Source organism: Pseudonaja textilis, chromosome 16, assembly GCF_049901715.1.
Source record: "Pseudonaja textilis isolate UNSWEBS1 chromosome 16, rPseTex1.2, whole genome shotgun sequence".
Classification (NCBI taxonomy): domain Eukaryota; kingdom Metazoa; phylum Chordata; class Lepidosauria; order Squamata; family Elapidae; genus Pseudonaja; species Pseudonaja textilis.
In genome coordinates, this window is record NC_142005.1 from 2,626,996 (window position 1) to 2,654,711 (window position 27,716).

The following is a 27,716-nucleotide window of genomic DNA, read 5'->3' on the forward strand; positions in this document are numbered from 1 at the left end:
AGACGGAAGAAAAAAACCTTTTGAGATATTTTTTTTTTCTCTTTCGTTTTTCAAAAAGAAAGCTTTGGTATTCAAGGACACACACACACACACACATGGACACACACACACGTACACACACACACACACGTACGCACGTACCATGCCTTTTTGCACGCTCCCCCCTTACCGGAAGGAAAACATTAAAATTCCAGGACTACTTTTCTCTTTTTGGCAGCCATACATCGCAACCTCTTTGGCAGGGCTCCTTTTAAACTTTCGCGGTAGAAAAAAAAAAAAAAGACCTCCCCAAACCCCCTTAAAAAACCCTGAAGCATCTTTAGCGTATTTATATAGAGAGAGATATATAGAGATATATATATATATAATAAAGTATAAATTCTTGCATAGAAAATAACTTTTTTTAAAAAAATGGTTTCCTCTTTTTTTTTTTCTGAGCGTGTTAAGGATAGAGAGCTTCATGAAGCGTTGAGTGCATGTCGGGGAACGTCGGACGGTTACATGATGCTGCAGTTGGAAGGAACCTAAGCGGGGTGGGGGGAGAGAGAGAGAGAGAGAAGACAGACTTACAGAGCTGGAAGGGACCCCCAGAGGTCATCTAGACCAACCCCCCCTGACCGAGCAGGAGATCCTCTACCATTCCACGCCAATGGCCGTCCGGGGCTTGATGGAGCACTGACTAATCGCTCTCCCGATCAGGGAATTTCTCCTTAATTCCAAATTCAGGGCCGATCTAGAATCGGGCCTCCCTCAAAATACCGGCCAGCGACTGGTGGCTGCCGGTCCAAATGCTTACGGGGCAGGGACACAGGGACCCGCCTGCCCCAGAGGAAAAACAGGGCCTCCCCTCCCAGCTAAGCCTCTCTTTGGGTGTGCTCGAATCTCACTCCGGCCCCATTTCTGCACCCCAATTGATCAGTGTGACCCAAAATGGGCACAAGTTCCCAAACGCCAGGGAGGAACAGGGGGAGGCAGCCATCGAAACGATTTTCCAAAGTGCAAAGTTTTCTGCACAAAAAGTGCCCCAGCTCAGGGGCATCTTTGACAGCCCCCCCCCACCCACTCCAGTGCAGCCACCGAGCAGGCCCTGCAAAGGGCCACTTACATTTGCGGGGGGGGGGGCAGGGATGGGGGTCCGTGGGCGATGTTCCACAGGGGGCGAGACACGATACCCAAACTGTTACCTCCCTTGTTCCAACCACCCCCAAGAGGGTTTCATACAAACACGGGGGGCTGGAAGGGCGCTCGGAGGTCTTCTAGTCCAACCCCTGTTCAAGCAGCAGGCCATATACCGTGCCAGACCGGACATGCCCCCCAGGGCACAAAGCCAACTGCAGCCGATTGCTCTCATGTGAACTTTGCAAAGCCAGAATAGCAATCGCCCTTAGACTTCTCATGGTGCTTTCCAGAGGTTTACAGAGTCAGCCTCTCGCCCTCCCGCAACAGTCTGGGTCCTCCTTTTACCCACCTCGGAAGGACGGAAGGCTGAGTCAACCTGGAGCCTGGTGGGATTTGACCTGCCAAGTTGCAGAGGCACCTGGCAGTCAGCAGAAGTAGCTTGCAGTACTGCACTCCCACCACCGCACCACCGAATGCAGCCTGTCAGGGTTTCAGTGGGGACCATCCCAGGCTTTCTTGCCCCCACCAATCCAAAATGCCCTGGCCGAGGAGCCCTGTGTGGCACAGGAAGCTCTGCCAACTCTCTGCCGGCCTGGAAGCGCCTTAAAGCCCCGACACACCGTCATAAGCGTCATGCCCTCCCCAGCAACGGGAGGAGGAGGAGGAAGGAGGGCCACTCCCAGTTGGAGGGCTCCCACCACAAAGCCGCCGCCTCCGGCCCAGGGTCCCACCTGCCCGCTGGCACTGACCTGCTGGCGTGGGGTGGAGCTGCCCAGGATGTAAGAGCGGGGCAGGAGGCTCTCCCCGAGGTTGGTGCCTCCGCTGCGGTAGCTGCGCGTGATGGTCAGGCTGGAGGAGGAGGAGCCGGTAGACATGGTGCTGGTGCCCACATTCGTGGCCCCGGAGGACTTCTCTGCCGGCTGCCCGCACGTCCCACACAACACCGTGCGGGAGCGCAGGTTGTACTCGCCCGGATCTCCGCTGCCGCTGCAGTGGCTCTGCAGAAGGAAGGAAGCAGGGAAGAAGCAACGCTTGGCACCATCCGGGCCGAGACCCCATCTGGGCTGGAGGTGCTGGATTCGTCCCTGTGGGGTCCTTGGCGCTCTGTGAACTTGGATGTTTTATTACCAAACTAGGCAACTTCGTCAGCACACTGAAGATGTTACCCAGTTGGGTTGTGAAACATCTGCCCCCAAGAGCTCCAAGGACCCCCACAGGTCAACCCTGAGCTAAAAATGCTCCTTCTATCAGATTCCTATCTTGCGACTCTTTTGACTCTGGCTTGTCTGGGACTCTGGAACCCACGATGACTTCTTTTAAAAAAATGGCCCAGGGTAGAATATACGTTACATTGATTTTATTCCAGGAATAAAAGATTACATCTGGATTGAAGCTAAACACATTTTTCTCTTTAACAGGCTTGTTCAATCCACAGGCCTGTTAAATGCAGCTGAATATTAAACTGGATTTCCAACGTGGTCTGAAGTGTCCGATACACACAAAGGCGACGCTTCTGTTATTCCGATTTCAGGTTCAGATTAAGAGATGTTTATTTTGTGTTTTTTTAAGCGGCTGTGGATGCTGGGAAGATTCCGTCCCGAGTTCCCCTAGTATCATTTCCACCCACGCTCCCTGCAAAGGGACAGCGACTGAGTCAGTGACACGGGTGGCATGTGCATTTAATGAATAAAACCAACGGTAAATAAATAAGTACTGGCTTTTACTAACATTCTCTGTCATTTTGTTAAAACAAGAAGGGGTATATAGATATTTCAGAAGAAATATCTGCAAGAAAGCCAGCAAGCTCAGAGAACACACCAAGGACCCTTCGCTTCAACTCTGAGCTACCAATATCCGCCTTTATTGGTATAAAGATTTCAATTTGTACACCTGAGAATAATTAATTTATAAACACTGAGGATTATTTCACATGCATGCTTGCTTTCATTGCTATTTTTTGGAGGGGGAAGTCTTTCTTTATCCTCCGAATGCAATCTTAATCTCAGTTGCAGACTAACGAAGACAACAAATTCTCTGCAGAGCCTGATTTTACAAAAAATCAGCTTCGGAGGAAGAATTTCTCCCGTGGGAGGTCTGTATCTAAGTAGTGGTTTTATCTACAACGAATATATACATACGCCCATACTTTAGTCAGACCTCAAACAAACCGCAATCAGCCATTGCAGCAGGGAAGCACACGGAGAGAGAAAGACACACCCCAACAGGGCATCTTATTATTATTACAGCTCTTAAAGTGATATCAACCCAAAAAACCTTCCTGTCTCGCATTCCATCATTGTAACAGCTGCTCAGCTCTTGAATCACCACCCTGACATCCTTGCCCCACAACCAAAGCCGTTTGCATTTTCGAAAACCCACCCCAAGTGCTGCTGAATTATGTTTGTTCCCCATTTGAACCCAGCCCTCAGGAGGTGGGCAGAGGCCTCCCCACCGCCCGCCCCAAATAACTCACATGGTGATGGTGGCCATGGATGCCGTCCTCATCATCCTCTTCCTCCTCATCATTGACAACAATTGTGCGCACCAACTTCCGCATGGCCACCTCCTGCAGGGAGGGAGGGGGGGGAGGGAGAAACGGGGGAGGGCTGATTCTGGTCCACCCCGGCTCAGGAGCATTTGGGAGGGAAACCGCCAGGAAAGCAAGCAGACAGGAAGAGGGGCTCGGCCTTGGCGCCCTCAACTGCGCTTCCCCGTACCAGGAGAGGAAAGCCCCTCCCCCACTGGCACCAAGAAAAGGGCCAGGATGTGTCCGCTGACAGCCCCCCCACCCCTTGTTCATCCAAGGGGTCCCATGTGCCGCCTCCCCCTTGCTGTGATTGTTTTGACGGGCTCTGAATTGTTTCAAAATTAAACGGGAATCGAAAGAGTCACAAAGGCATCATCTGGATTTCCAGAATTTATTTAGGGGGAAGGGGCATTTTTGGGGCAACAAAATTAGGGGGAGGTGGCCCCTCCTCTGATGAGGAAAAGAGGCAACTGAGGGGGTCAAAGGGGAGCTAGCCCCTCCCCAGCCATTTTACAATTATGCAGCCATAACCATCTATTTATTTTTGTAATTATAATTCCTCCTATATTTCTAATGGTTGTTCTAACTCTGTTTTGATTGCATTTTATTGCATTTGGAGGCTGTCCAGGGTCAGTCTGGACAGAGTGATTAATTGCACAATCCAGAGTTAAGTTAATTGAATTAGCTGAATAGGGTCTTGTCTCCTTTTCCAATGGCAAGTTCTACCCCTTTGCGGTGGGGTCTTCCCGCCCGCTCAGCCCTGAATCCCGCCCGCCTTACCTCTCCACTGGAGGTGAGCAGGGCCGTGCGCAGGCTGTCGCCGGAGCCCCAGGAGCTTTGGTTCTTCCAGACCATGTCCGTGGGGGGGTTGTGGGACACCCCCGCACCCGCAGCCCAGATCTTGCAGGAGAAGGAAGAGAAGAGGAGGCTGATCCCGCTTTCAGGGCACAGGCGCCAGAGGGGCGGGACGGGACGGGGCTCCTCCTGGCATCTCGCCTCCCCCATCCTGGGACCCCCAACTGCTCCTGCCCGCCAAGCCCACCCACCATTGCTGCTCACCGTGACCAGCTGGTTGGCCTTCAAGGTGAATTTAGGAGGGAACCTGTAGCTTATGGGGGCGTCTTCTCCATTCTGGCGCTTGATCTGCCAGTTTCCCAGCGACTGGTCCTGAGGCGGGCACAAAAAGAGGAGACGTGGTGCTGGCATCTACAGGGGCTTAGAGGGCCCAAGAGATGCCAGGTGGGCTGGGGGGGCGGGCAGGAAGGCGATTAAGGGGTTAGTAGAGGGAGTGAACGTTTAAGTGCACTAACATGCCTTTTGTCCCCAGCATTGCACTTTTATTCTTTTATTCTGTTCTCGTTTTTGTTTGACCAATTCAAACAGACAGACAGACAGACAGACGCAAAGATAATGGATGAGTAGATAGACAGATTAGATAGAAATCGATAGATAGGATTAAATAGGGTTAGGGGTTATATAAGGGGGATTTCACATGGGAATGCATACTGGCACTTAGTTTAAAATTGCTGGAAATTATTTTAGGATTATGTAACTATATACTGGATATATATAAAATTGTGTGTGAATTATGCTGTTCTGAACCCTTATATTGGAGGATTAAAAATGAGATATATTAAGAAGCTGTTTTAGCAACTTCACGGAGGATACCGTAAAATATATATGTTTTAAAATATACAGTTGATTATTTAATGTTAATATGTTTAAAGTTGGGGAATGAATTATTAAATCAGAGAGATTGAAGGGATATACCATGTGGATCCTAAACATATTGGTTTTTATTTTATTCTTTCTAGATTGTTGATTATATAATTGGCCTAGGAAAACTTTAGGATAACAACGATGTGTAATGTTGAATAAAATAGGCGGTAAGCTGAACATGGAAATAATAGGGGATAAAGAACTGGGAATCTTATATGTGGATGAAAAGATATTGATATTGAATGAATGAATTGAAATATGAAATGGAAACTTAAAGACGAGTGAAACGGACAATGATATGAGATGATAGTATATAAGATTGGTGGAAATGAAAGTATGATTATGTACAAGTGTTATAATCTGGAACCACATTGTCCATGTAAAGAGATTTGTAAAATTAAAAAATTAAAAACTTTTTTGAAAAAAAAGAGGTAAGATAGACAGATAGATGATAGATAACGATAGATAATGATAGATAGATAGATAGATAGATAGATAGATAGACAGACAGATAGATAGATAGATAGATGTATAGATAGATGATAGATAAATAGATAGATAGATAGATAGATAGATAGATAGATAGATAGATAGATAGATAGATAGATGACAGATCAGGAGTCTTCAAACTTGACAGCTTTAAGGCTGGTGGACTTCAACTCCCAGAATTCCTCCTCCTCCAGTCACCTTAGCTCAGGAATTCTGGGAGTTGAAGTCCACCAGCCTTAAAGCTGTCAAGTTTGAAGATCCTTTTATGTTGCTTCTCCAAACGTTCAATAAAGTTATAAATAAAAACGTTCTGCATCCCTGTTGACCAGATGCCAGAGAGACTCCATGGGGAGCCACCACAAAGCCAACGCCGGCGCTCGGAAGCAGGGAAGGCAGCCTGGATCCTGCCAGCGCCTTTGGCTACAGCCAAAATCCAGCCATCACACCCCCTCCGAGCTAGATTGGCATTGGCTGTTCTTAGCACAGCTGCCCTCCCCTCCCTCTCCCATCCCATCCTGCGTTTTGGGGGCCACCTTCAAAAGAGGCGGGGGCTGCACCCACAAAGGCACGGCGGCCGCCTCTTGCAGGCCCCCCGGGGCCCGGATCCTTTGGGGGCCCCCCACCCCCCCAGGGGCAAAGGGCTTCCTCCGCCCTCCTTGGCACACCCACCTCATTGGACTTATTCCTCAGCCGGACAAACTTGCCCTCCAGGTCCACCTCCTCCACGGCCACGCGGCCGCTGGTCCGGGCATGCTGGGAGAAGCTGGTTCGGCTCTCGCCGTCCTCCAGCTTCCTTTTCTTGGTGGAGCTTTGCCCGGAGGAAGAGACGCGGATGCGAGAGCCGCTCTTCTGGGAGGAGGGGCTGGGAGAGAGGCGCAACCTGGGGGGGAGAGACGGAAGGGATGCACCCGCGCTGTCCCCAGAGAGCCAGTGCCCCCGCCCCCGCCGTGCCCAGGAAGGGCCCAAGTCAAGCGGGGCTAAACGGGCCCCCGAAGCCTCACCCCCAAAGGAGGGGCAGCCGGGCAACACCCCCCCCCCGACCTGCCCAAGTCTGAACCGGATCGCGGTCTGTCTACTGATGCCCGAGGAGGGAGGGGACCTCTTCCCCGCAGACCCTCCGGGGCCGCCCCTGAAGGTCCCAGACTGGCCTGCCCAGCTTCGCCGGCCAAGCAGGGCCAGGCCGCCGCCCCCACCTCTCCTCCTCGCCCTCCAGGAGTTTGCGGTAGGCGTTGATCTCCATGTCCAGGGCCAACTTGATGTCCAGCAGCTCCTGGTACTCGTCCAGCTGCTGCTGCATGCGGGCCCGCATCTCGGCCATCTCCCGCTCCTTGTCCGCCAGGATGCGGCGGCTGGTATCCCGCTCCCTGGCCAGGGCGTCCTCCAGGTCCCGCAGCTTCGCCTCCTTGGCCGCCAACTGGGGTGCGGGGTGGGGTGGGGAAGGCAAGAGAGGGGCTGAGGGCCTGGATGGGGGGAGGGGCGAGAGGACCCCTCCCCCAGCTCACCCCAATCCCTTTTCACCCGATCCAAAAGGGCGGGGTCTCCTCCTACAGCAGGGCTGCCCAAAGATACATCCCGTCCTTGATCCCCCCCAAAAAAGATTGCAAGGGGGAAGTGCCCCCGCTTGCCAGCTTGCAAAGCTGCGACGTTCCTCCCTCAGGGAGGGGACAGCAGAGGGAGGGGGGGCCTGTAAGGCGGCCGACGGGATGTTGCTCCACTTACGACCGTTCTGTCTGTTGCCTGATTTTATCCAGCTTTTTGGTTAAAAAGGCAAATTGCCACGGTCGTTAAGTGAAGCGTGTAGTCATGAAGGGAAGCGGGACTTCCCCCATTGACTGCTTTGCTGGAAGCCAGCCAGGAAGGTTCCCCCAGGGTGATCGGGGACCCCAGGAAGCTGCCACCATGGTAGATCCACGCCGGTTGCCCAGCGCCCAATTTGGATCATGGGACGGCAGGGACACCTCAACCGTCGTAAGGGTGAGGACGGCTCCTCCGTCTTTTTTTATCCCAGGGCCACCCTAACATGGAACAGCCATGGCCTGGACCCCCAAATCTTCCCAGGGGGACCCACAAACAGGCACCCCAAAGCGAGTCGGAGCGCCTGGACCGGCCTTTTCCTGCTCACGGAGCCAAAGGGGCCGATTTCCCCACCTGGAGACCGTTGGCCCCTCCCCCCGCCCCTCCGCCGGGCCCCCTACCTGCTTCTGCAGCTGGCTGAGCTGGGCGGAGAGGCTGTCGATGCGGATCCGGGTCTGCTGAAGCTCCTCGTGAGCCGCCCCGGCCATGTTGCTGTTCCGCTCGGCCGACTGCTTGGCGTTCTCCAGCTGCAAAGGAGGAGAAGCCGCTCGGGAGGTTGGCGCATTGCTAAGGCGCTGGTCCTCAAGGCTGCCCCCAAGGCCAAGAGCTGGCAAGGCCCCCCTCTGCCCCAGCTCCCCCCACCTGAAGGGCCGACCTCCTCCGAAGGCTGCAATGAGGGAGAGCCGGCCGGCTTCTCTGCGCTCCAGAGCCCCCGGAAGGGAGGGGGCAGCAGAAGCGGGCCGGCTTTTGGGGATGGCGGGAGCGGGAGTCCACCCCCCCCGCCCAGGGGCGCTACCTTGGCCGCGTAGGTCTTCTCCAGCTCGTCCTTGTAGAGCTTGACCTGGGCCTCGTGCTGCCCACGGAGGTCCTGCAGCGCGTCGGCCAGCTTGTTCTCGAACTCGCGCTGGCGCCCGTTGTCGATCTCCACCAGGCGCGTCTCGTGGCGGCGCTTGGTCTCACGGAGCTCCTGCGGGGGGAGGGGGCAGCGGGTGAGCAGGGTGTCCCAGGACTGTCAAGAAGGCACGACAGCCCCCCTCCCGACTGTGACCCGTCGTGTCCCCCCCCCCAGCCCCAACCTGCAGCCCCCGCCATCCAGCGGCTCCTCTGGGGGGGCCGTTTCCAGACGTGGGGAGAAGAGGCTGCAAGAGGATGTCTTACACTGGGATTCCGGCCGTTACCCCCATTTAAATCCTGAGTCTCGAGCCAAACTTCCAAAACTTCCAAAGGATTTATTGGGAGTTAACATGCCAGCACTGCCTGGGTGGAGCTGACTCTGAGGCACGTCATTCATTGTCCCTCTTGACCCTGGTTTTCCCCCTCACCCCCTGGGTGTATTGTAATTCATATCCTCCAATGGGACACCTCCATAGCCCAGAGTCAACAATTCGATTATTGACTCCAGTTAGATTTTTGCTGGGCCGGCTGCCTGCCCCAAGTCAGGGTGGCGAGTTCAAGTTTCGCCATTTGGGCTTGGAAGATTAATTAGTAGTTATTGTTACTTGAAACATTGTGAAACGTAAAGCGGTGGGGGGGGCGGAGTTGCATGCCACTGTACAGACATTCCTCGACTTACGGCCAACAATTCAGCCCAAAATTTCTCTTGCTAAGGGAAACATTTGTGAAGTGAATTTGGCCCATTTTTGACCTTTCTTGCCATGGTCGTTAAGCGAATTCCCTTCACTATTTAACAACATGGTCGTTAAGTGAATCTGCCTTGGACTTTGCGCGTCAGAAGGGTTGCCAAAGTGGCGGCCCCGGGGATGCCGCAGCCACCGTACAGGGGAAGCACAGTCACAAACCACCTTTTTTCAGTGCCGTTGTAAATTTTGAACGGTCGCTAAATGAACCGCTGTAAATCTAGGACTGGCTGTATTGAAAGAAAAAAAAAGGTGTCGGTCTCCATCTTTTCCTTTTCTAACTTTTCCTTTTTCTCTCTATCTTTATTCTATGACGAAACTTCATAATTAAATTTATTTCAGAATTTGGGAGGGGGCTTTTACGGAGAGAGACCCCCAACTCCAAGTAAGGAGGAATTCCCGGCCCTCCGAGCCATGAAGCAGCAGAGTCCCTTCCCGAGCCGAGACGGAGCAGGATCCCTGCCCTAGACGGGGCTGGGCTGGATGGCCTCTAAGGGGCCCCTTCCGGGACTCACCTCGCTGTAGATGTTCTTCTGGAAGTCCAACTCCTCCTTCAGGGTCTGCAGCCTGTTCTCTGCATCCACCCGCCGCAGCATTTCGTCCTGCAGCTGCTTCTTGACGTCGGCCAAGGCCGTCTCCAACTGCAGGGGGACAAACGGGGGACCCCCGTCACGCCCTGGAAGGGACAGCGACTGGCCCCAGGCCCTCTGGCCGCCTGGCCGGGGGAGGGGCACGTTGCAGGAGGCGGCTCTGGCCAGGCCAGGCGCACGACGTCTGCCTCTCCCAGGCGCCTCTCTAGACCGGGGAGGGCGAACCTCTTCCACACTGCGTGCCAAAAGTGTGCGCGCATGCGCCTGTCTGCCTGACCCATGACGCCCTGAGCACGTGACTCCCCCTGCCCCCTGCGCACCGCGCGCCTCTGTGCTTCCATGCGTAACACCACCACCGCCGCCACACCCCTCTGTGCATGTGCACACAACCCCCTCCCAGCGTGGCGCGTGCCTCTGCTCATGCGTGCACGTCTACCCCCCCACGCATGCGCATCAGATAGCCGACAGCCGGCTGGTGGGCGCCGCGCACACATTCGCAGTGGGGGCTCTCTCGGGCCAGAGGTGGAAAGCAGAACCTTCTCCCTGGGCCAGCCTCTCTTCTGGCCTCTGACATGCACATGTGTGCCAGCCAGGGGGTCTCCAAAACCAGGCCGTTTTCCGGTCATTTCCAGGCCATTTCAGGGGGGGTTTTCTGGGGTGTTTTTTGGCCATCTTTGGGGCTGTTTTCAGCCTGAAAAACAGCCTCCAAATGGACAAAAACTGCCCCCCAAAATGCCATAAAAGCAGGCATGTGCAAACCGGCCAGCTGGGCTTCGGTTTTCTGGCCCTCCGGCACGCGGACATGCACACACATTCTGGTTTGGGCACTGGGTGCTGAAAAGGTTCGCCACCACTGCCGGGCCCTCCGATCGTGGCCCCTTTAAGACTGGTGGACTTCAACTCCCAGATCTGCTGGCTGAGGAATTCTGGGAGTTGAAGTCCAGCAGTCTTAAAGGGGCCACGGTCGGAGGCCCCTGCTCTAGACCCCTCGATGCCCAATGTGCCTGCCACACCCCCAGCTGCTCCATGCTCCCAGAAACATCAGGGGTGTGAGTGTGCATGTGTGTGGGTGTGTGGGTGTGAGCCCGATCCTCTTAAGCTACCTTCCCCCAAGTAAAGCCTGGAGTTCAGAAGCCAGAAACGTCAAGGGGTGTATGTGCGTGTGTGTGTGTGTGTGTGTGTGTGTGTGTGTGTGTGTGTGTGTGTGTGTGTGAGCCCGATCCTCTTAAACTACCTTCCCCCAAGTAAAGGCCTGGCGTTCAGAAGCCGTCAATCCTAATGGAAGCTCCTCCCCATCAAGGCCTGCCGTCCCCTTAGAGAAGGGGTGTCAAACTCGAGCTTAAATCTGGCCCACCTGGAAATACCAAAGGACCGGCCCGTGGTGCCTCTGCTGCCCCAAAAAGGCCCGTGCGAGGCTCCCCCACAACCCGTTTTCAGCTGGCAGAGCGCTGCAGGAGGCGTCCACCCTGTCTGACCCGCCTCCCCGCACCTGCCAGCCCGTAGAGGAGAACTACAGTGCTGATCCGGCCCTAAAGAAATCCACTTGGACACCCCTGTTCTTAGAGGCTGCAGGGAGTGAAAAAACCTCTGGACTTTAGAGGGTCTAAAGTAGAAGGAAAGCCAGCTTCATCAGGTGGTGAAGGCACCAGACTAGCAACCAGGAAGCTGGGAGTTCTAGTCCCGCCTTGGGCGTGAAAGCCGGCTGGGAACCTTTGGGCCAATCACCAGGAGACGGGGAGTTCTAGTCCCGCCTTAGGCACAAAAGCCCCTGGGAACCTTTGGGCCAATCACCAGGAGACGGGGAGTTCTAGTCCCGCCTTAGGCACAAAAGCCCCTGGGAACCTTTGGGCCAATCACCAGGAGACGGGGAGTTCTAGTCCCGCCTTAGGCACAAAAGCCCCTGGGAACCTTTGGGCCAATCACCAGGAGACTGGGAGTTCTAGTCCTGTCTTAAGCATGAAAGCTGATTGGGTGCCTGTGGTCCAATCACCAGGGAGACTGGGAATTCTAGTCTGACCTTCAGCATGAAAGTTGGCTGGGTGACTTTGGGGCTGGTCCTTCTCTCTCAGCCCAGCCCACCTTGCAGGGTTGTTGTGCTGGGAAAAATAGGAAGGAGGAGTAATTTGGTCTCTTGGCCAATTTGAGTTGTTTTATAATAACAACGAAGGCAGGATAGAAAGAAATAAAATTATAGAAGCAAACAGACAAACAGAGAATGGTCAGGGAGGCCTATCCATGGCTGGGGATGATGGGAGCAAGAGTCCCCACACCCAGTTCCTCTTAAAGGTCAGTGAACGGAGGGGTCAGTTTGCTTCCCAACTTCCATCCTGCAGAGATGAGCTTTGCCGACCCACAGAGGGTGCAGGGTGGACGTAAGTGGGAAAGGCAGGGAGAAGGGGGGACCCTGCACCTTCCTGCATCGAAAATGGGCCACGCAGAGACTCCGGGGGGGGGAGGGGAACCCAGCCAGTGGGTTCAAATACCGGTTCGGCAAACCAGGTGCAAATTTAACACCCGGTTCTGCCTCCAGTTTTGGAAGCCTAATAAGGGCCACCCGTTAACCCTGGCTCTGCCCCCTTTCTTGGCCTTGGTGGGCAGTGTGCAGGAACGGGAGCTGGCCCATGAAGGACGTGGTCAGTGAACGGAGGGGTGGTCGCCTAGCAGAAGGACCCCTCCCCTCCCGCACAAGGGGACATTGACAGGCACCGTCTACCTTACAAACGCAATCCTCCCGGTATCCTTTGGGACTGGTAGTCCAGAGATGGACCCGGGACGGAGGAGAAACAGGGCCCCTCCAAATCTCAAGGGCCCCCCAGGAGCAGAGCCGTTGGGGACTGTCGGGGACCCTCGCAGGGGTGCCCGGCCTACCTTGGCCAGCTGGCCTCTGAGGTCACGGACTTCGGCCTCCACGTTGCGCTTCTCGCCCAAGGCCGTGGTGAGCGCAGCCTCTTTGGAGTTGAGCAGAGCCTCCACATCCTTCAGGCGGGCCTGGGCGGCGAGCAGGTCTCCTTCCTTCTTGGCGTTCCTGGACCGAGAAGATGCAGCAATGGGGTCAGGAGGAAGCAGCCTTCCAAGGGGGACTTTGATCCCCAAGATCCCCAAGGGAACATGACTCAGAGGCACCAGAACATTAACCAGAATTGGAACCCAGGCCCAGAGATACAGAGAATGACTCCACTCACGCATCGCAGCAACTCTTGGCTTGCTTATTGGTACCCTATGAATATCATTAAGGGTTTCTTTTCTTATGTACACTGAGAGCATCTGCACCAAGACAAATTCCTTCCGTGTTTAATCACACGTGGCCAATAAAAGAAATTCATTCATTCACTCAATCGCTAAGTAAACCATGACAGGTTCGTGTGTGAGTAGAACTGCGTTTTCTGGGAACCTGGCGCCCCCATCTGGCGGTGCTGATCATTGCCTAAGATCTTGTGGGCGCCACCTGGAGGCAACCGATTCTAGGAATCAAGGTGAATTCAGGCTTGAAGAAGCAGAAACTTTGAATTAGTTTGGACCAAACTCTTAAAGCAATCGATGCCCCATCCAGAGAAGGGCCACCTTTCACCTGTGGGACCGGCTATTTGGGCTCCCTCCCCAGGAAGGGGAAGAAACGGATCAAAAGCAAATCTGGCTCAGTTGCTAACAACCCGACAAATGCTATTGAGATGCCTTCAGAACTGGGTACCTGTATGAGGCCAACTCTGGCACATGTAATTTACAGTTATCTGTTTTCCCCCCCCCCCCCGCCCCCCGAGTGCGTCATAAATCGTACGTTCACAGGCTGGGTGTCCTCAATCACGTTCTCCAATCGAGGATTTTCACGGGCAGAAGACCCGGGAGCTTAGCTACAAGGCCAAGGTTGAGGAACACCGGGCTCTATCCCAGTGATGGTGAACGTTGCGTGCTAAGAGGGCGTGCATGCCAGGCCCGTGATGCAATGCGTGCGCGACTCCCTTTGCCCCCCTGCACATGCGTGCCACGCGCCTCTGCACATGCAGGCATGAACCGCCCGCACACCTCTGTGCATGTGGCACGCACTCCCCCCCGGCACGGCACATGCCTCTGCGCATCTCCTCTGCGTGCATCTACCCCCCCACGCATGCACAGCAGATACCCAGCAATCAGCTGGCTGGCGAGGGGGGCACGCGCATGCGCAGTGGGGCTCTTCTGGGTGACCTCCCACTTCCGGCACGCGTGCCATAGGTTCGCCCTCACGGGTCTATCCTGCCTGGCATCGTTCAGCTACGCTCACCCTCAGGCAGAACATCAGTGTATTTATAGCGGCATTAAACAGGCCGAACGTTTGATTACATCAACTGTCTGGAGACGGGAAAAGTCACGCAGGATAGAAACGCAGCGATAAAAAAACGACCCGTCCACGCCAGGCTCCAGAACAGGGGACTCCGACCTTGGCAACTTTTAAGACTTGTGGACTTCTGGCGGTTGAGAGCCCTGCTCCAGAATGCTTAAACTCAGCCCCGGATCCTGGGTGAGGGGGTGGTGCACCCACAGAAAAAACTACGAAGCCAGATGGGAGGTTGTCGTGCGGGTCGGCTTGCAAAAAACACTGGCTGCGTTTTACGCAGCACAACGGAGGGGAATGTCCACATTGCGGTGGGCCCCGCAGGCTGCTTTCTCCTCCTCCTCCCGGGCTGGGCTACGGACCCCCAGTGGCCAGGCGTTGGGGCAAACGGCTGGCAGGGAGGGGGGGGGTCTCCCTGGGTGGGGCCCAGTGAACCCAGCAGGAAAGAGGGCGTGGGCCCCTATGTAGCCCCTCCCTCCCTCCCTCTCCATTCAACCCAAGAGGCAGGGTGCCAGCCACAGGGCCCCCATTTGTTAAAAAAACAACAACTTTCATTTGGTTTTAATTTAGGAAGGAGAGGGAACGCGTATCGAGACAAGGGAAGGAAAAACCGGCATGTTTGTCAGAGCTCGGATCCAAGTTTCCACTACTCGGCTGCCTTCCTATTCTCCGTGGACAAGACAACCAGAGGCAACCAGACACTACAAGGGCGGCGGCTCCAAAGGCACCGCCGGCTCACCCGGTAGCGGGGGGAGCGGGGGGGAGAGAATACAGGCACCCCTCGACTTACAGCCACTCGTTTAGAGACTGTTCAAAGTTGCCCCAGCACTAGAAAACGGGGCTTAACAGCCTTTTTTCTTTTTTCACATCTATGACCCTGGCAGCATCGTCCCCATGGACACGAGGTCACAATGCCAACGCTTGGCAACTGGCATGTACTTAGGATGGTTCCAGTGTCCCAGCAGTCCCGTTGCCCTCTTTTGCGACCTTCTGGCAAGCAAACCCAGGTTCACTTAACGACCGTGGGATTAACCTAACAAACTGCAACGATTCACTTTAACAACGGTGGCAAGGGACGTCATCCAATGGGGCCAAACCATGGTCTCACTTAGCAACAGACCTTTTGAGCTCAGCTGTGGTCGTACGTGGAGGACTGCCCATCGTTGGCCACGTGCAAACGGTCTCTGCGTTTTGGAAACCGCTTCGCCTCTTTCGGCTGGCACCGACCGCCCTGCAGCCTTGGACAAGGGTCTTCCTTCCCGCTTCAGCTCCACAGATTTTGACCGAAGGGGTTCGGTTTGGACTTGAATTTGGCAAAGTCTGCAGCAGGAAGGCCGGTGCCATGCAGGTCCTGGGACAGTGATGGCACCAAGGCCTTTTTGGCACCAAGTGCCCAAAGCGCACACGTGCACCTCCAAAATGCACATGCGCGCTCCGCACATGCGCCTCACCCCCATGCATGTGCGCCCCCCTGTGCATGTGCACAAGACCCACACGCATGCACCCCGCCCCTGAGCGTGCAACTCCCGTGTGTGTGCCCTGGGCCGACAGCTCACACGCCCAGAGTGAGGGCTCTGCGTGCCATAGGTTCCCCATCACGGTCCTAGGATGATGCCAGCTGCACCGAGTCCAGGGAGCCCAGAGGGACGAGCCAAGGGAAGCTTTCGGCAACACGGATGGTCCAGGACGGAATCGGGGTGATATTCAATCACTTGGAAAGTGGGGGGCTGGCGGGGCAATTTAATGCAGGGGTTTGTGGTTCTGGGAACCGATCCGTGGCCAAAAACAGCTCAGCTGAAGCCGGCAGGCGAGGACGGCCGGTGCGCCAGTCTCCTTCCAAGAGGTGAAAATGTTCAATGTTCAATGTTAAGCAGGTGGCCACATGCCAAGTTGTTGAAACAGGTGAGTGCCCGCGTGTTTCTGATTTCATATTGGCCTTGCAAGATGTAACGGAATATGAAAACTCGGCGTTACAAATTACGCTCACCAGAACCAATTACTAGAAAGACGAATCTGAAAGCAACACACAAACACACACACACACACACACACACACACACCCATTCCCCGTGGGCTGAGTTTTCTTCCACTTCTCACAAGCAAGCAATTGCAAGGAACAGCTGCTGCTGGCACGGGCACTGAAGGGCCCAAAGGCCACAGGGCATCCTTGAGGGCATCTATTTTTTCCTTTCTATGCTTCCAAATTTTTCATTGGCCTATCAAAATATAAGATACAAATAAAAATGACAATAGTGGGAAAGTAAAGGAGGAAAAAGGGAAGAGGAAAAACCGTAGGATAAAAGGTTGGCGGGGAGAGAAAGAAAAGCATTGACACCCGACTCTTTTTAACACAACAGACTAAGAGGCAGCCTCAACGTTCTCCTTTTCCTTCTCGGGGATCTGTGCAGTCGTCCTGCCCACTCTGTGAGAATCCTGGGCTCTGGGTCGCAAAAGCAAAGTGGCGCTTCTAGTCCTCATGACTCCTCCTCCTCCTCCTCCTCACACAGAGCTGCTTTGCCAGAAACAGGGATGGGGACCGAGATGCCAACAAGAGAGGTTGCCAAGGAGACCTTGGGGCTGTTTTTCAGAAACACCACCACAGCAACACATCCCAGTCACGGTTCCCCTCGGCCAGAATTGGGATTTCCTCCCCGCTCCCCGCCCCGCCCCGCCCCAGGAAGTGGAATCTCCGAGTGATTCATTTTTATTGTCACGAGGCTTTTCAAAGGAGGTGGGAAAAACGACTTTCTATTTTGGGTTTGGGAAACTTCCTTGCAAAGCTGGCACGAAACCAGACAGAAAGCCCCATTCTCACAACACCCAAACTCCTAAAGGGCTGCTTTGGGATTGCCAGAAAGGGAACAACAGAATAGCAGAGTTAGAAGGGGCCTTGGAGATCTTCTAGTCCAACACCCTACACAAATAGGAGACCCTGCACCCATCCCGTACAAATAGCTGTCCAGTCAATTCTTGAAAACCTCCAGCGATGGAGCCTCGACAACTTCTGGAGGCTGTTCCACTAGTGAATTGTTCTGTCAGGAAATGTCTCTCCTTAATTCCAGGTCCTTGGTAAGTTTCCATCCGTTGCTTCTTGCTTCTTGTCCTGCCTTCAGGGTGCTTTGGAGCAGGGGTCATCTACCTTTTGGACCTCAGGGACCAGCAAACTCCTAATTTTAAATCCCGCAGACCAGAGACCCTGGGAAAACCGCCCAAAAGTCTGCAGGAAAATTCCCCACCCCGGTTTCCTATCGATCGATCATTCTTTATTTGGGATCACAGGATTCCGTCTCCAGCTCCGTTCTCAGGGGGAGAGAGACAGAGAGAGACTTTTGGCTTCATGCAAGGAAAGCAGCAGAAGCCGCAGAAGTCTTTCTTTCTCTCCCCCAAACTCCGCCAGAAATGAGTCTTTGCCGGCACAGCCTCTTGGAGCAGGAAAGGCCTTGCAGGGTCCCAAAGACTCATTTCTGGCGGAGTTTGGGGGAGAGAAAGGAAGACTTTTTAGAAGAAAGCAGCAGAAAGAAGCAGCCCAGTGGCCAGGCCAGGCACGTGGGGCGAGTGGGGCAAGTCCCCCCCCTCCACCCTTTCCCCCCTCCCCTCACTACCTCATGTTGTGTACAATGCAAGCCTTGTGTTCCCACAGGCCATGTGGGTGGCATGATCTTGTGTTCCTGTGCAGCCTGGATTAATTGCTTTTGGGGGGGACCTTTCTCTGTGGACCACCAAAATTTTCTCACGGACCACCGGTGGTCCCCAGCCCGTTGGTTGGCGACCGCTGCTTTGGAGAATAGCTTGACCCCCCGCCCCTTCCTCTTCTTTGGGGCAGCCCCTCAAATACTGGAATGCAGCTATCGTGTCACCCCTGGCCTTTCTCTTCACTAGACCAGCAGCCCTGCCTCCTATGTTTTAGCCCCCAGCCCCTTAAATCATCTTCTCTGCAGACTTTCTAACGTTTCAGCATCTTTTGGGGGATCGTAGTCGTCAAAACTGGACAGGCAGCAGAAACCCTGTTGGGCCCTCTGGAAAAGAAAGGGAGCTCTGCTGCCCGACATCCTCTGACTCATCCGTTCCGCTCCTCAAAGCCAGGAAGAAACGTGGGGAAAACATGCCCAACAACCTTTGCAAGTCGCAGCAAAACCCCAGGCTTCCGTTTCCAGGGGGAGTTTTTCCTCATTGCCAGAACAGAATTTTGTGGGCACTGAAGAAACAAACACACACACACACACACACACACACACCAGATCCTCCCAGAGAAACGGAGACGATCCGAGAGGGCTGCTGGAAAGAAACCACTGGTGTGGCACACGGGGAGCATGCACAATCCGACGGCCCTGCCTAACTTCAGCGTCGCAAAATGCAAGCTGGTCTTTACATGACAACACACACACACGCACGCACGCACGCACTGCATCACATGATTGCACATTAAGCCAATCAGCAAGACACACACACACACACACACACACACACACACACACACCCTGTGCCCAGCTGTTATTGCATAAAGTAAGCCGGAATAAACGGGTAACGGGTAACAAACTTTTCCTGAGCTTCAAGGGTCCCCGAGGTTTGCTGGCTGGAGAATTCTGGGAGTTGAAGTCCCCAAGTCTTAAAGTCGCCAAGTTTGGAGACCTCTGGTCCGTAGGTGAGTAGGCTCAATCTGGCTGGCCTCGAGGAGCCAACTCCAGCGCTGCTTTGAACAGAAAGGAGTCTTGCTTTTCTAAAGCCCGTGAAATAGACGGGACAGGAGCCACGATGCATTTGTGGAATACGGATAGCAACACCTGGTCTCCATGAACCTTGACGGGGCCACCAGCGACCCGGCTATCTGAGCTCAGGCCTCCTGTCGCCTTTTCCGCTTCCAGCTTGATCTCCCAACTCAAGATGCAACTTTGCTACGATCGGTTTGGTTACCCTTTCAGGTTACAGGTAATCCCCAATTTACAGAATGACAATATGAGCAGTGTTGGGAGTGACCCTTAGAGGTCTTCTAGTCCAACCCCTTCCTCAAGGCAGGAACCCTCATACCATTCTGGCCCAATGGCTGTCCAGTCTCTTCATAAAAATCTCCAGCGACAGAGCGCCCACAGCTTCTGCAGGCAAGTAGTTCCACTGGCTAACTGTCCCGCCAGGAAATTTCTCCTTAGTTCTAGGTGGCTTCTCTCTTTTGATGATCTTCCTTCCACCCGTTACTTCCCACCCTGCCCTCCGCTGGAGTCGGACTCTGAGGGGGAGATTGAGCAGCTGACAGGGAGTGGGAGTGGGGCTCTGGGGGCTGTGGAGGAAACGGGGGAAGGGAAAGAGAAAGACCCAGGCCCAGCCGCTCTTCATCCTAGGCCATGCAGGGAGAAACGGAGAAGGGAGCAACGTGGCTTACGGGAGAGGAAAGGGCCCTGATCCCCTTCATGGGCTGCAGCTGCGAGAACAGGATATAAGAAGGGTGTTTGCACACAGCACCTGGCTGGAAGCAAAGCGCGCATTGTCTTTGTCGAGGTTTATCTGGGTTTTGGCGTCCTCCCAACTGTGGGTGCTTTATTATCTTATCCTGCCACCCTTAGTCCTTCCCTTAGAATGGAATGAGCTGGAAGGGACCTTGGAGGTCTACTAGTCCAGCCCCCTGCTGAAGTAGCAGAACCTATACCATTTCAGATAAGTGACTGTCCAGTCCAGTGATGGCTAACTTTTTCATCGTCATGTGCCAAAAGTGTGTATGTGTGCGTGTGCATGCCTGTACCCATAATGCAATGTGTGCGCATCTCCCCCGTGCATGCGTGGCAGATACCCACCACTGGCTGGAGGGGGGGGCGCATGCGCAGTGGATCAGCTCCAGGCGACAGCTCGTGTGCCGGCAGAAATGACTCTGCATGCCAGTTCCGGCACACGTGCCATCGGTTTGTCATCACGGGTCCAGTCTCTTCTTAAAAACCTCCAGTGATGGAGCACCCACAATTTCTGGTGGCGAGCTGTTCCCCTGGTTAACTGCAACCATTCCTCATAGGCTACCACAACGGGGACCGGCAAACGCATTGCTGAGCAGTGCAGTTGTTAAGGGAGGCATCACGGGATTGCGCATTAAGCAAGACATCCCAGGCGGGTATAAGTCGAGGACTTCCAATACAGGCCCCACACCTTCCCCGCAACCGCGTTAAAACGGCAAAATGCACGAATGCGTGTTCGTGTCTGCGGCTAAGTTTCCAGCTGACCAGATGCTGGAAACAAGATGCTCAATATTGCACGAAGGAGGGACAGAAACTCAAATGCCAGCCTGCGTCCAGCCTGACTTTCCCTCCCCATCCCCCGCATCTCCTGAGGCGCTCAGGGCCCAGGCAGAGCGGCAGCTCCGGACATTTTCTCCCATCAACAAGTGAACAAGGAACATGTTTTCGACTCGTTCCGGTTTCCTTCCTCTAGTTTTAAGACCTATGTGAGAATTAGATCCTCTCTCAGGTCGTACTGGGGCAAAAACAGTCAAAATTCGAAAGGTCCCACCTATTTCTTTAAAGGTGGAGAGCAGGAAATCCGTTTTCTTGCCCCTTTTCTCGGCTCGACCTGCCCAGGTAGGGCACAAAGCAACGAAGGCTGCTCAGTGGAGAAGCCGGCCTTCCCAGGCTGGTGGGTGCTCTCCATGGTGGGAGGTTTTCAAGGAAGGGTTGGTCTGGCAGCTATTTGCCGGAATGGCCTTCCTGCCTTGAGCAGGGGGTTGGACTAGAGGATCTCCAAGGCCCCTTCCTGCCCTAGGATTCTGTGCAATAGGGTCATAAATGGCTATGCATCACTCCATGGAGGGGCCCTTTGGGAGAGTGACAATGGGCTTGAGGGCCGGGGACAATTTGACAGGCATGTGAGGACACACACACACACCCTTTTTGCACTGGGGGCTCCTAGAAGAAAGATCCACACCGCTAGGAGGAAATCCTAAAGCTGCTCACCTGGGGAAAGCACCTGGCAGGCAGCCCACAACTGGGCTGAGGAAAGGCCTGCATCCTCCCGGGGGCTCTGCCTCCTCCACCCCCTCCACCCCACCCCCAAGAGAGTCCAGAAAGCTGAACAAAGTCCCACAACTTCTCTTGCAGGAGGGCCACCACCGTAGGGCGCGAAAGGGTGGGGTGGGGTGGAACAGAGGCAGCCGCTGCTCCAGCGGATGGGAAGCGCTGCAGGGCTGAAGCGGCCAAGAGAAGGCAGAAATCTCGGGGGAGGGGGAGTCCCTTCTGGAAGGGGGGGTGGGGTGGGGGCTGCAGTGGCAGACCCAGCCCTGCACAGAGCTGGGGGGCTCAGAAGCCACACTAAGCGGGGCACACAGGGGCTCCCTTTGGAAAGTGGGCAGGCCAAGCCTTCTGCCCCTCCAGCCCCCGGGGCCATGGCCGCTCCAGGTGGCTGGAGGGGGATCCTGCAGAGGGATCCTTTTGGGTTAAAATGCTTCATTTCAGTGTTTAATGCCCAGCGTTCTAATGTTTTAAATCTTCACATTGTTTTGATGATGACAATGTCATCCGTTCGGCGGAGTCCGGCTCTGGGCGATTCTCTGGGCCAGGACTGTCCCCGTCTTCCGATCTCGCCCTACTGCTCCCTCCAGTCCTTCTCCGCTCCGGCCAGGGTCAGCTCCGAGGGTGTCCAGCAGCCACCGTGTCCTTCGGCGGCCTGGTTTCCCCTCACCCCTAACTGTAAGGATAATTTCTTTCCCCAGTGAATTCCCCCGCACGACATGGCCGGGACGAGGGAGAAGCCGTTTTGTGATTTTCAGAATCTCCTTGCTTTCTACTGCTATGGCATTTATGCCATTGCAAGCCGCCCGGAGTTGCTTGAGAGGGAGTTAATAAAAAAATGATTTCCCTGTAATCTCGGGGAGCAAGCGGCTCCCTCGTTCCCCAAATGGGCCTTTTGACTCCTGTTCTCTCGGGGATTTAGAGCGCAGCGCAGACAGTCAAAACAGGCCCTTTTCAGACAGGGTTTCCCCAACGACGTAGGAAAGCGGAGGAAGACAAGCCGGTACTGTGACTAATTCATCCTCTTCCTTTCCCCAGTTCCACCTTCTCCAGGCATCGAACTTTCAAGGTTGTCTTCCTCCTAAACCATCCGATCCTTTCCCCACATTTCAAGGCTTGGTGGCGCAGTGGTCAGAGGGCAGGACTGCAGGCTCCTTCTGCTGACTGCTGGCTGGCTGCAATTTGGCAGTTCAAATCCCACCAGGCTCAAGGTTGACTCAGCCTTCCATCCCTCCGGACCCAGATTGTTCCTTCCTTCCTTCCTTCTTCCAAAGGTCCGTCCTTCCCAGGAGGGTAAAATGAGGACCCTGATTGTTCCTTCCTTCCTTCCTTCCTTCCTTCCTTCCTTCCTTCCTTCCTTCCTTCCTTCCTTCCTTCTTCCAAAGGTCCGTCCTTCCCAGGAGGGTAAAAATGAGGACCCCAATTGTTCCTTCCTTCCTTCCTTCCTTTCCTTCCTTCCTTCCTTCTTTCTTCCAAAGGTCTGTCCTTCCCAGGAGGGTAAAATGAGGACCCCGATTGTTCCTTCCTTCCTTCCTTCCTTCCTTCCTTCCTTCCTTCCTTCCTTCCTTCTTCTTCTTCAAAGGTCCGTCCTTCCCAGGAGGGTAAAAATGAGGACCCTGATTGTTCCTTCCTTCCTTCCTTCCTTCCTTCCTTCCTTCCTTCCTTCCTTCCTTCCTTCCTTCCTTCCTTCCTTCCAAAGGTCCGTTCTTCCCAGGAGGGTAAAAATGAGGACCCCGATTGTTCCTTCCTTCCTTCCTTCCTTCCTTCCTTCCTTCCTTCCTTCCTTCCTTCCTTCCTTCTTCCAAAGGTCTGTCCTTCCCAGGAGGGTAAAAACGAGGACCCCGATTGTTGGGGGCAAGAGGCTGACTCTCTAAACCGCTTAAGAGAGGGCTGAGAAGCACTGTGAAGCGGCATATAAGTCCATTGCTGTTCCGAGGGTCGCCCAGGACCAAACTCTCTGCCCCGTAAAAAGACCCACGCAGGAGATCCCTGGCATGGCCTCGCCTCACCTACAATCCTGGTCTGGGGTGCAGGCAGGCTGGAGAACCTCCCCCCGGCAGGACTTCGGGTCCCCGGTGTTGGGAAAGGCCCAGGGCACCTTCCCTCCAGCCGGGAGGGAGCAGCAGCTGCTGTCTGGGCCACTGGGGAGAAGCGCCGCAACCGACTCCCTTCGCAGCTGAAGCCAGCTTGGCTCCAAGACAGAAGCAGAGGACTGTTGTCTGAACACATCACTCACAACACACACAGACTTTTCATCACTGCATTTCATCTAGCTGACAATAAACAGGGGAGAATTTTTCTGACAGAAACAGCTGCTTTTTCATGGAGGAGGAGGGAGGAAGGGGGAAGAGAAGAAGGAGGAGAGGAGAAGAGGAGGAGGGAGGAAGGGGAAGAGGAGGAGAGGAGGAGAAGAAGAGGAGGAGGGAGGAAGGGGAAGAGAAGAAGGAGAAGAGGAGGAGGAGGAGGAGGAGGGAGGGAGGAAGGGGAAGAGAAGAAGGAGAAGAGGAGGAAGGGGGAAGAAAAGGAGAAGAGGAGGAGGAGGAGGAGGGAGGAAGGGGGAAGAGAAGAAGGAGAAGAGGAGGAAGGGGAAGAAAGGAGAAGAGGAGGAGGAGGAGGAGGAGGGAGGAAGGGGGAAGAGAAGAAGGAGAAGAGGAGGAGGAGGAGGAGGAGGGAGGAAGGGGGAAGAGAAGGAGGAGGAGAGGAGAGGAGGAGGAGGGGAGGAAGGGGAAGGAGAAGGAGAAGAGAAGAGGAGGAAGAGGAGGAAGGGGGAAGAGAAGGAGAAGAGAAGAGGAGGAGGAGGAAGAGGAGGAAGGGGAAGAGAAGGAGAAGAGGAGAAGAGGAGGAGGAATTTGATTAAAACATCCAGGTCTTCTGACATTTGATAGAAGGAGAAGGAGGAGCCGCTGGGGGGGGGTGAGAGCTGCAGCCCCCCCGAAGAAGGGTGGGCCCAGTGAGGGGCAAAGACGGCCAGCTGTACAGAAACAGGAAGGCAGAAAAGACCCAGAACATCAAAGGGCAACTTATCAGAAGGGGCAGCTGCATGTTTGAAAGGCAACATGGAAAAATGGTTTCACAGACTCCGTTTCCAAAGCTGGCACCTCTAAAAAAAAAACCGTGCAACGCGGCAGGCTTGAGGCACCAAAACAGAACCTCCCTATTCTGAAGCAGTCTACCTTTGCATCCCAAGGATACGGACCAGGGGAGCCTGTGGCGAGAGAGAGTCCCCGAGGATCGGCTCCGCCCAGAGTTCGGTCCAATCCAGGAAATTCTTTCCGTTTGTTTCCTTCTTTCTTTCTTTGTTGGCTGAATGGTGACATAAAAGCTACAGCACAGAGACAGGATTCCTCTTCCCCCTTTTATCTGGGGAAATAGCAACTTCACTAAGGAAAGACGGCAAATAATGTATCTTGGGGGAAGAGTGTGTCACTATTTTAGATCCGCAAAAAAATAAAATAAAAATAAAAAGCAAGCAAAAAAAACCTAGCAGAAGAATAAAAACATCTGCCTTGATGCAAAAAAAAAAAAAAAAACCCAAATTCACAGGAATTTAGCTGAAAAGAGGGAGGAGGGTTGTTGTTTTTTTAAAATTTATGTTAAGAAAAGTCATTTAAGTTAAGAAAAGGCTCCCTCACCTAAAGGTTCAGGGTAGCCCGCAGTTCGTTTGCCTAAAGCGAAGGGTGGAAGAAACGATGGCTGAAGAAACTGGACGGCCCTTTGGCCGGAACGGTACCGGGTCTCCTGCTTGAGCAGGGGGTTGGACTAGAAGACCTCCAAGGTCCCTTTCAATGCTGTTCTACTGCCAGACCCGCCTTCCTTTCCCGAAAGCGCGACTGATGAACCTTCTCCAGGCCTGAAGAAACCAACGCCAGTCCCTTGGCGAGAGAAAACCCCGAGGGAGGATTGGTTGGGCTGCCCGTTTCCTCCGCTGGAGGGTCTTCCAGAGCACGTTTCCTCTGGACCGTGTTTTTGTCCAGTGACTCAGTCCCCGGTCTTGGCCAAGGAGCTGGGCGTGGACCAACCTGGTGCCAACTCCCGAGGAGGCCCAAAACCCTCCAGGCAATGCCGATGCCTTGTTCCTCAGCAGGAGCCCAGCCCTCTCCCGGGAGAGAGGAAGGTCACGTTCCCCTTGCCTTCCCATGGAGACCCCACCCTGCTTTCTTTCCCCGCAGCGTGACTGCAAGGCCTCTTTTGGGGGGCAGAGCGTGATGGCCACCAGGCAAGCATTCAGGGCAGAAGCTCCTGCCAAAGAGGGTAGACAAAGCCGGGTTTTCTTCCTGGCTGTGGTTGACGTCAAGGGCTGCCCTGCGCCGAAGGGCGGGGGTGGGGAGGGGAGGGGAGGGAGGGGAGAAACAGATCCATTGGGTGGGTTTGGGAGGCCGGCAGCTGCTGCTCCGTCCGGTCTGAGCCTGGCTCTTCACGAGACTTCAGCTGCCTCCCCGCTAGGGCAGGGGTCTCCAACCTTAGCAGCTTTAAGCCTGGAGGACTTCAACTCCCAGAATTCCCCAGCCAGCTTCCCCCTTTTTCTCAACCTTGGCTGGGCGGGGGGGGGAGGGGGTGTTCTGGGAGTTGAAGTCCACATATCTTCCAAGTAGCCAAAGTTGAGGGAGACTGGTTTAGAGCAGGGGTCTCCAACCGTGGCCACTTGAAGCCTGGCGGACTTCAACTCCCGGTCAGCTTTGGGAATCGCGGGAGTTGAAGTCCGCCGGGTTTAAAGTGGCCACGGTTGGAGAGCCCTGCCCAAGGGGCTCCTTTCTCCCCGCCCCCCCACCCCAATTTACATCGTTCCTTCCGGAGCTTGTGACTTGCAAGGGCTTAAGGACTAAGCCAGATCCAGCAAAGGACCGGCTGCTCCCTTGCCCGGCAAATCCACTGAAAGGGGGGGTAAGCGAATTCGTGGCCAACGCTCGAAATTCCTCTCTCCTTTAAGTTACCGAAGAAAAACGGGGACGCTTCGTTCGTTTCAACTTAGAGCAGTCTTTCCCAAGCATGCCAACTTTAAGATGCCCGGACTTCATGCCGGGTGGTGGATTCTGGGAGTTGTAGTCCAGGCATCTTAAGAGTTGATTTGGAAGAATATCCTGTGAAGCATTTGTGGAGTCCCCAGCCTTGCGCCTCAAGCAGAAAGATTAAATCCTCCGTTTATTGGTTTAAAAAACTGTTTTCAGGGTAAACAGCCACACCCGAGCGCTCCACCTCATAAATTACCGTTTATTCAGCATTACAAACAAACATAATCTCTCCATTCTCCTCCCCGACTTGAAAGAGAAAGAGGTTAACTATTAGAAGGTGCAAAATACTTGAGAAGCCTCTCCCCGGGCCCTGGCACCGGCCAGCGGCTTCCTCCACGTGTCCCAGGCAGCTGCTGTCTGCTGCCAAGCCCCCTCGGCTGCTCCTTCGTCCTGCACATGCTGGGGCTGGTCCAAGGTTGCCTGCACGGGATCAGCCAGGCCGCCAGGAAGCCGCCACGGTGGGGGGGCGGGGGGGCTGCGAGATGGCGGTTTAACACCTAGAGGCCAGCACGCCTCTTTCGCCTGCTTTGCACAGCCTCTGTAAAGTGCAAGCAGATTTCACCTTCTAGCACAGAGGTTCCCCAAACCTGGCAACTTTTTAAGGCTCGTGGACTTCAACTCCCAGAGTTCTCCAACCAGGTGGCAAGAGAATTCTGGGAGTTGAAGTCCACAAGTCTTAAAGTCTCCAAGTTTGGAGACCTCTGTTCTTGGCATCTCACCAGGTTGGAAAGAACCCGGCTACCTGTGCACAGACCGGAACGCCGGTGTTCAAATGTTGGAAAGAGTGCAGAGAAGAGCAACGAAGGGAATTAAGGCTCTGCTTAATTAAGGCTAAACCATACTTGTAGGAACCGGGTAAGTGCAGTGTGAGAATGAGAACGATTAAGGGAGACAGGAGAGCAGCGTTCCAGGATTTGAGAGGCTCCCACAAAGAAGAGGGGGAGTCAAATTATTCTCCAAAGCACCTGGGAGTTGATGTCCACAAGTCTTCAAGCTGCCAAGTTTGGAGACCTCTGTTCTAGCATCAAAAGGCCGGATAAGAAACAACAGGTGGAAACTAATCGAGAAGAGAAGCAATCTAGAACTAAGGAGAAATTTCCTGACGGTGGGACTAGTTATCTAGTGGAAGTGGTGGGTGCTTTTAAGAAGAGCCCGACTGGACAGCTACTTGTCTGGAATGGTAGAGGCTCCTCCTGCGTGAGCAGAGGATTGAACTAGATGACCTCCAAAAGCCCCTTCCAACTTAGCCTGTTAAATATCAAGGCGATCTAGAATCCTGTAATTCTCTTAGTAAGTTAGAGTGACCAGGCCACTATATAGCATGGAAACAAAAGCCACTATTTGGCTATAGCTCAGATTTACAAAGCCAGTCCTATCATGGCTTGGAGGATAGAGAGTCTGACAGGTCCAGGCAAACCTTGGCTAGGGATCCACTTGGAAAAAGAGCTCTGGCCACCATGACTTGGGAGCTAAACCAGCCCAAGGAATAGCCAGGGGTTCAAGCCACAGGTAAGGAGCTGTGGGGTCCTTGGGGGGGCCATGGTTG

At 54.3% G+C, this 27,716-nt stretch overlaps 1 protein-coding gene across 1 annotated transcript in view; it reads right to left on the bottom strand.

Annotated features, from left to right (window-relative positions):
- Positions 1 to 200: 200 nt before the first annotated feature.
- The window catches only part of LMNA (lamin A/C), a 41,541-nt gene continuing 14,025 nt past the window's right edge, over positions 201 to 27,716 (bottom strand). Inside the window, exons 2-12 of the mRNA XM_026717641.2 lie at positions 12,744 to 12,900; positions 9,801 to 9,926; positions 8,445 to 8,615; positions 8,050 to 8,175; positions 7,048 to 7,268; positions 6,524 to 6,734; positions 4,706 to 4,813; positions 4,427 to 4,546; positions 3,593 to 3,685; positions 1,869 to 2,117; positions 201 to 524 (exon numbers count right to left, since the gene is read on the bottom strand). Coding sequence (XP_026573426.1) covers positions 498 to 524; positions 1,869 to 2,117; positions 3,593 to 3,685; positions 4,427 to 4,546; positions 4,706 to 4,813; positions 6,524 to 6,734; positions 7,048 to 7,268; positions 8,050 to 8,175; positions 8,445 to 8,615; positions 9,801 to 9,926; positions 12,744 to 12,900 — 1,609 coding nt within the window. The 3' untranslated portion in view covers positions 201 to 497. The remainder of the gene's footprint in view (positions 525 to 1,868; positions 2,118 to 3,592; positions 3,686 to 4,426; positions 4,547 to 4,705; positions 4,814 to 6,523; positions 6,735 to 7,047; positions 7,269 to 8,049; positions 8,176 to 8,444; positions 8,616 to 9,800; positions 9,927 to 12,743; positions 12,901 to 27,716) is intronic.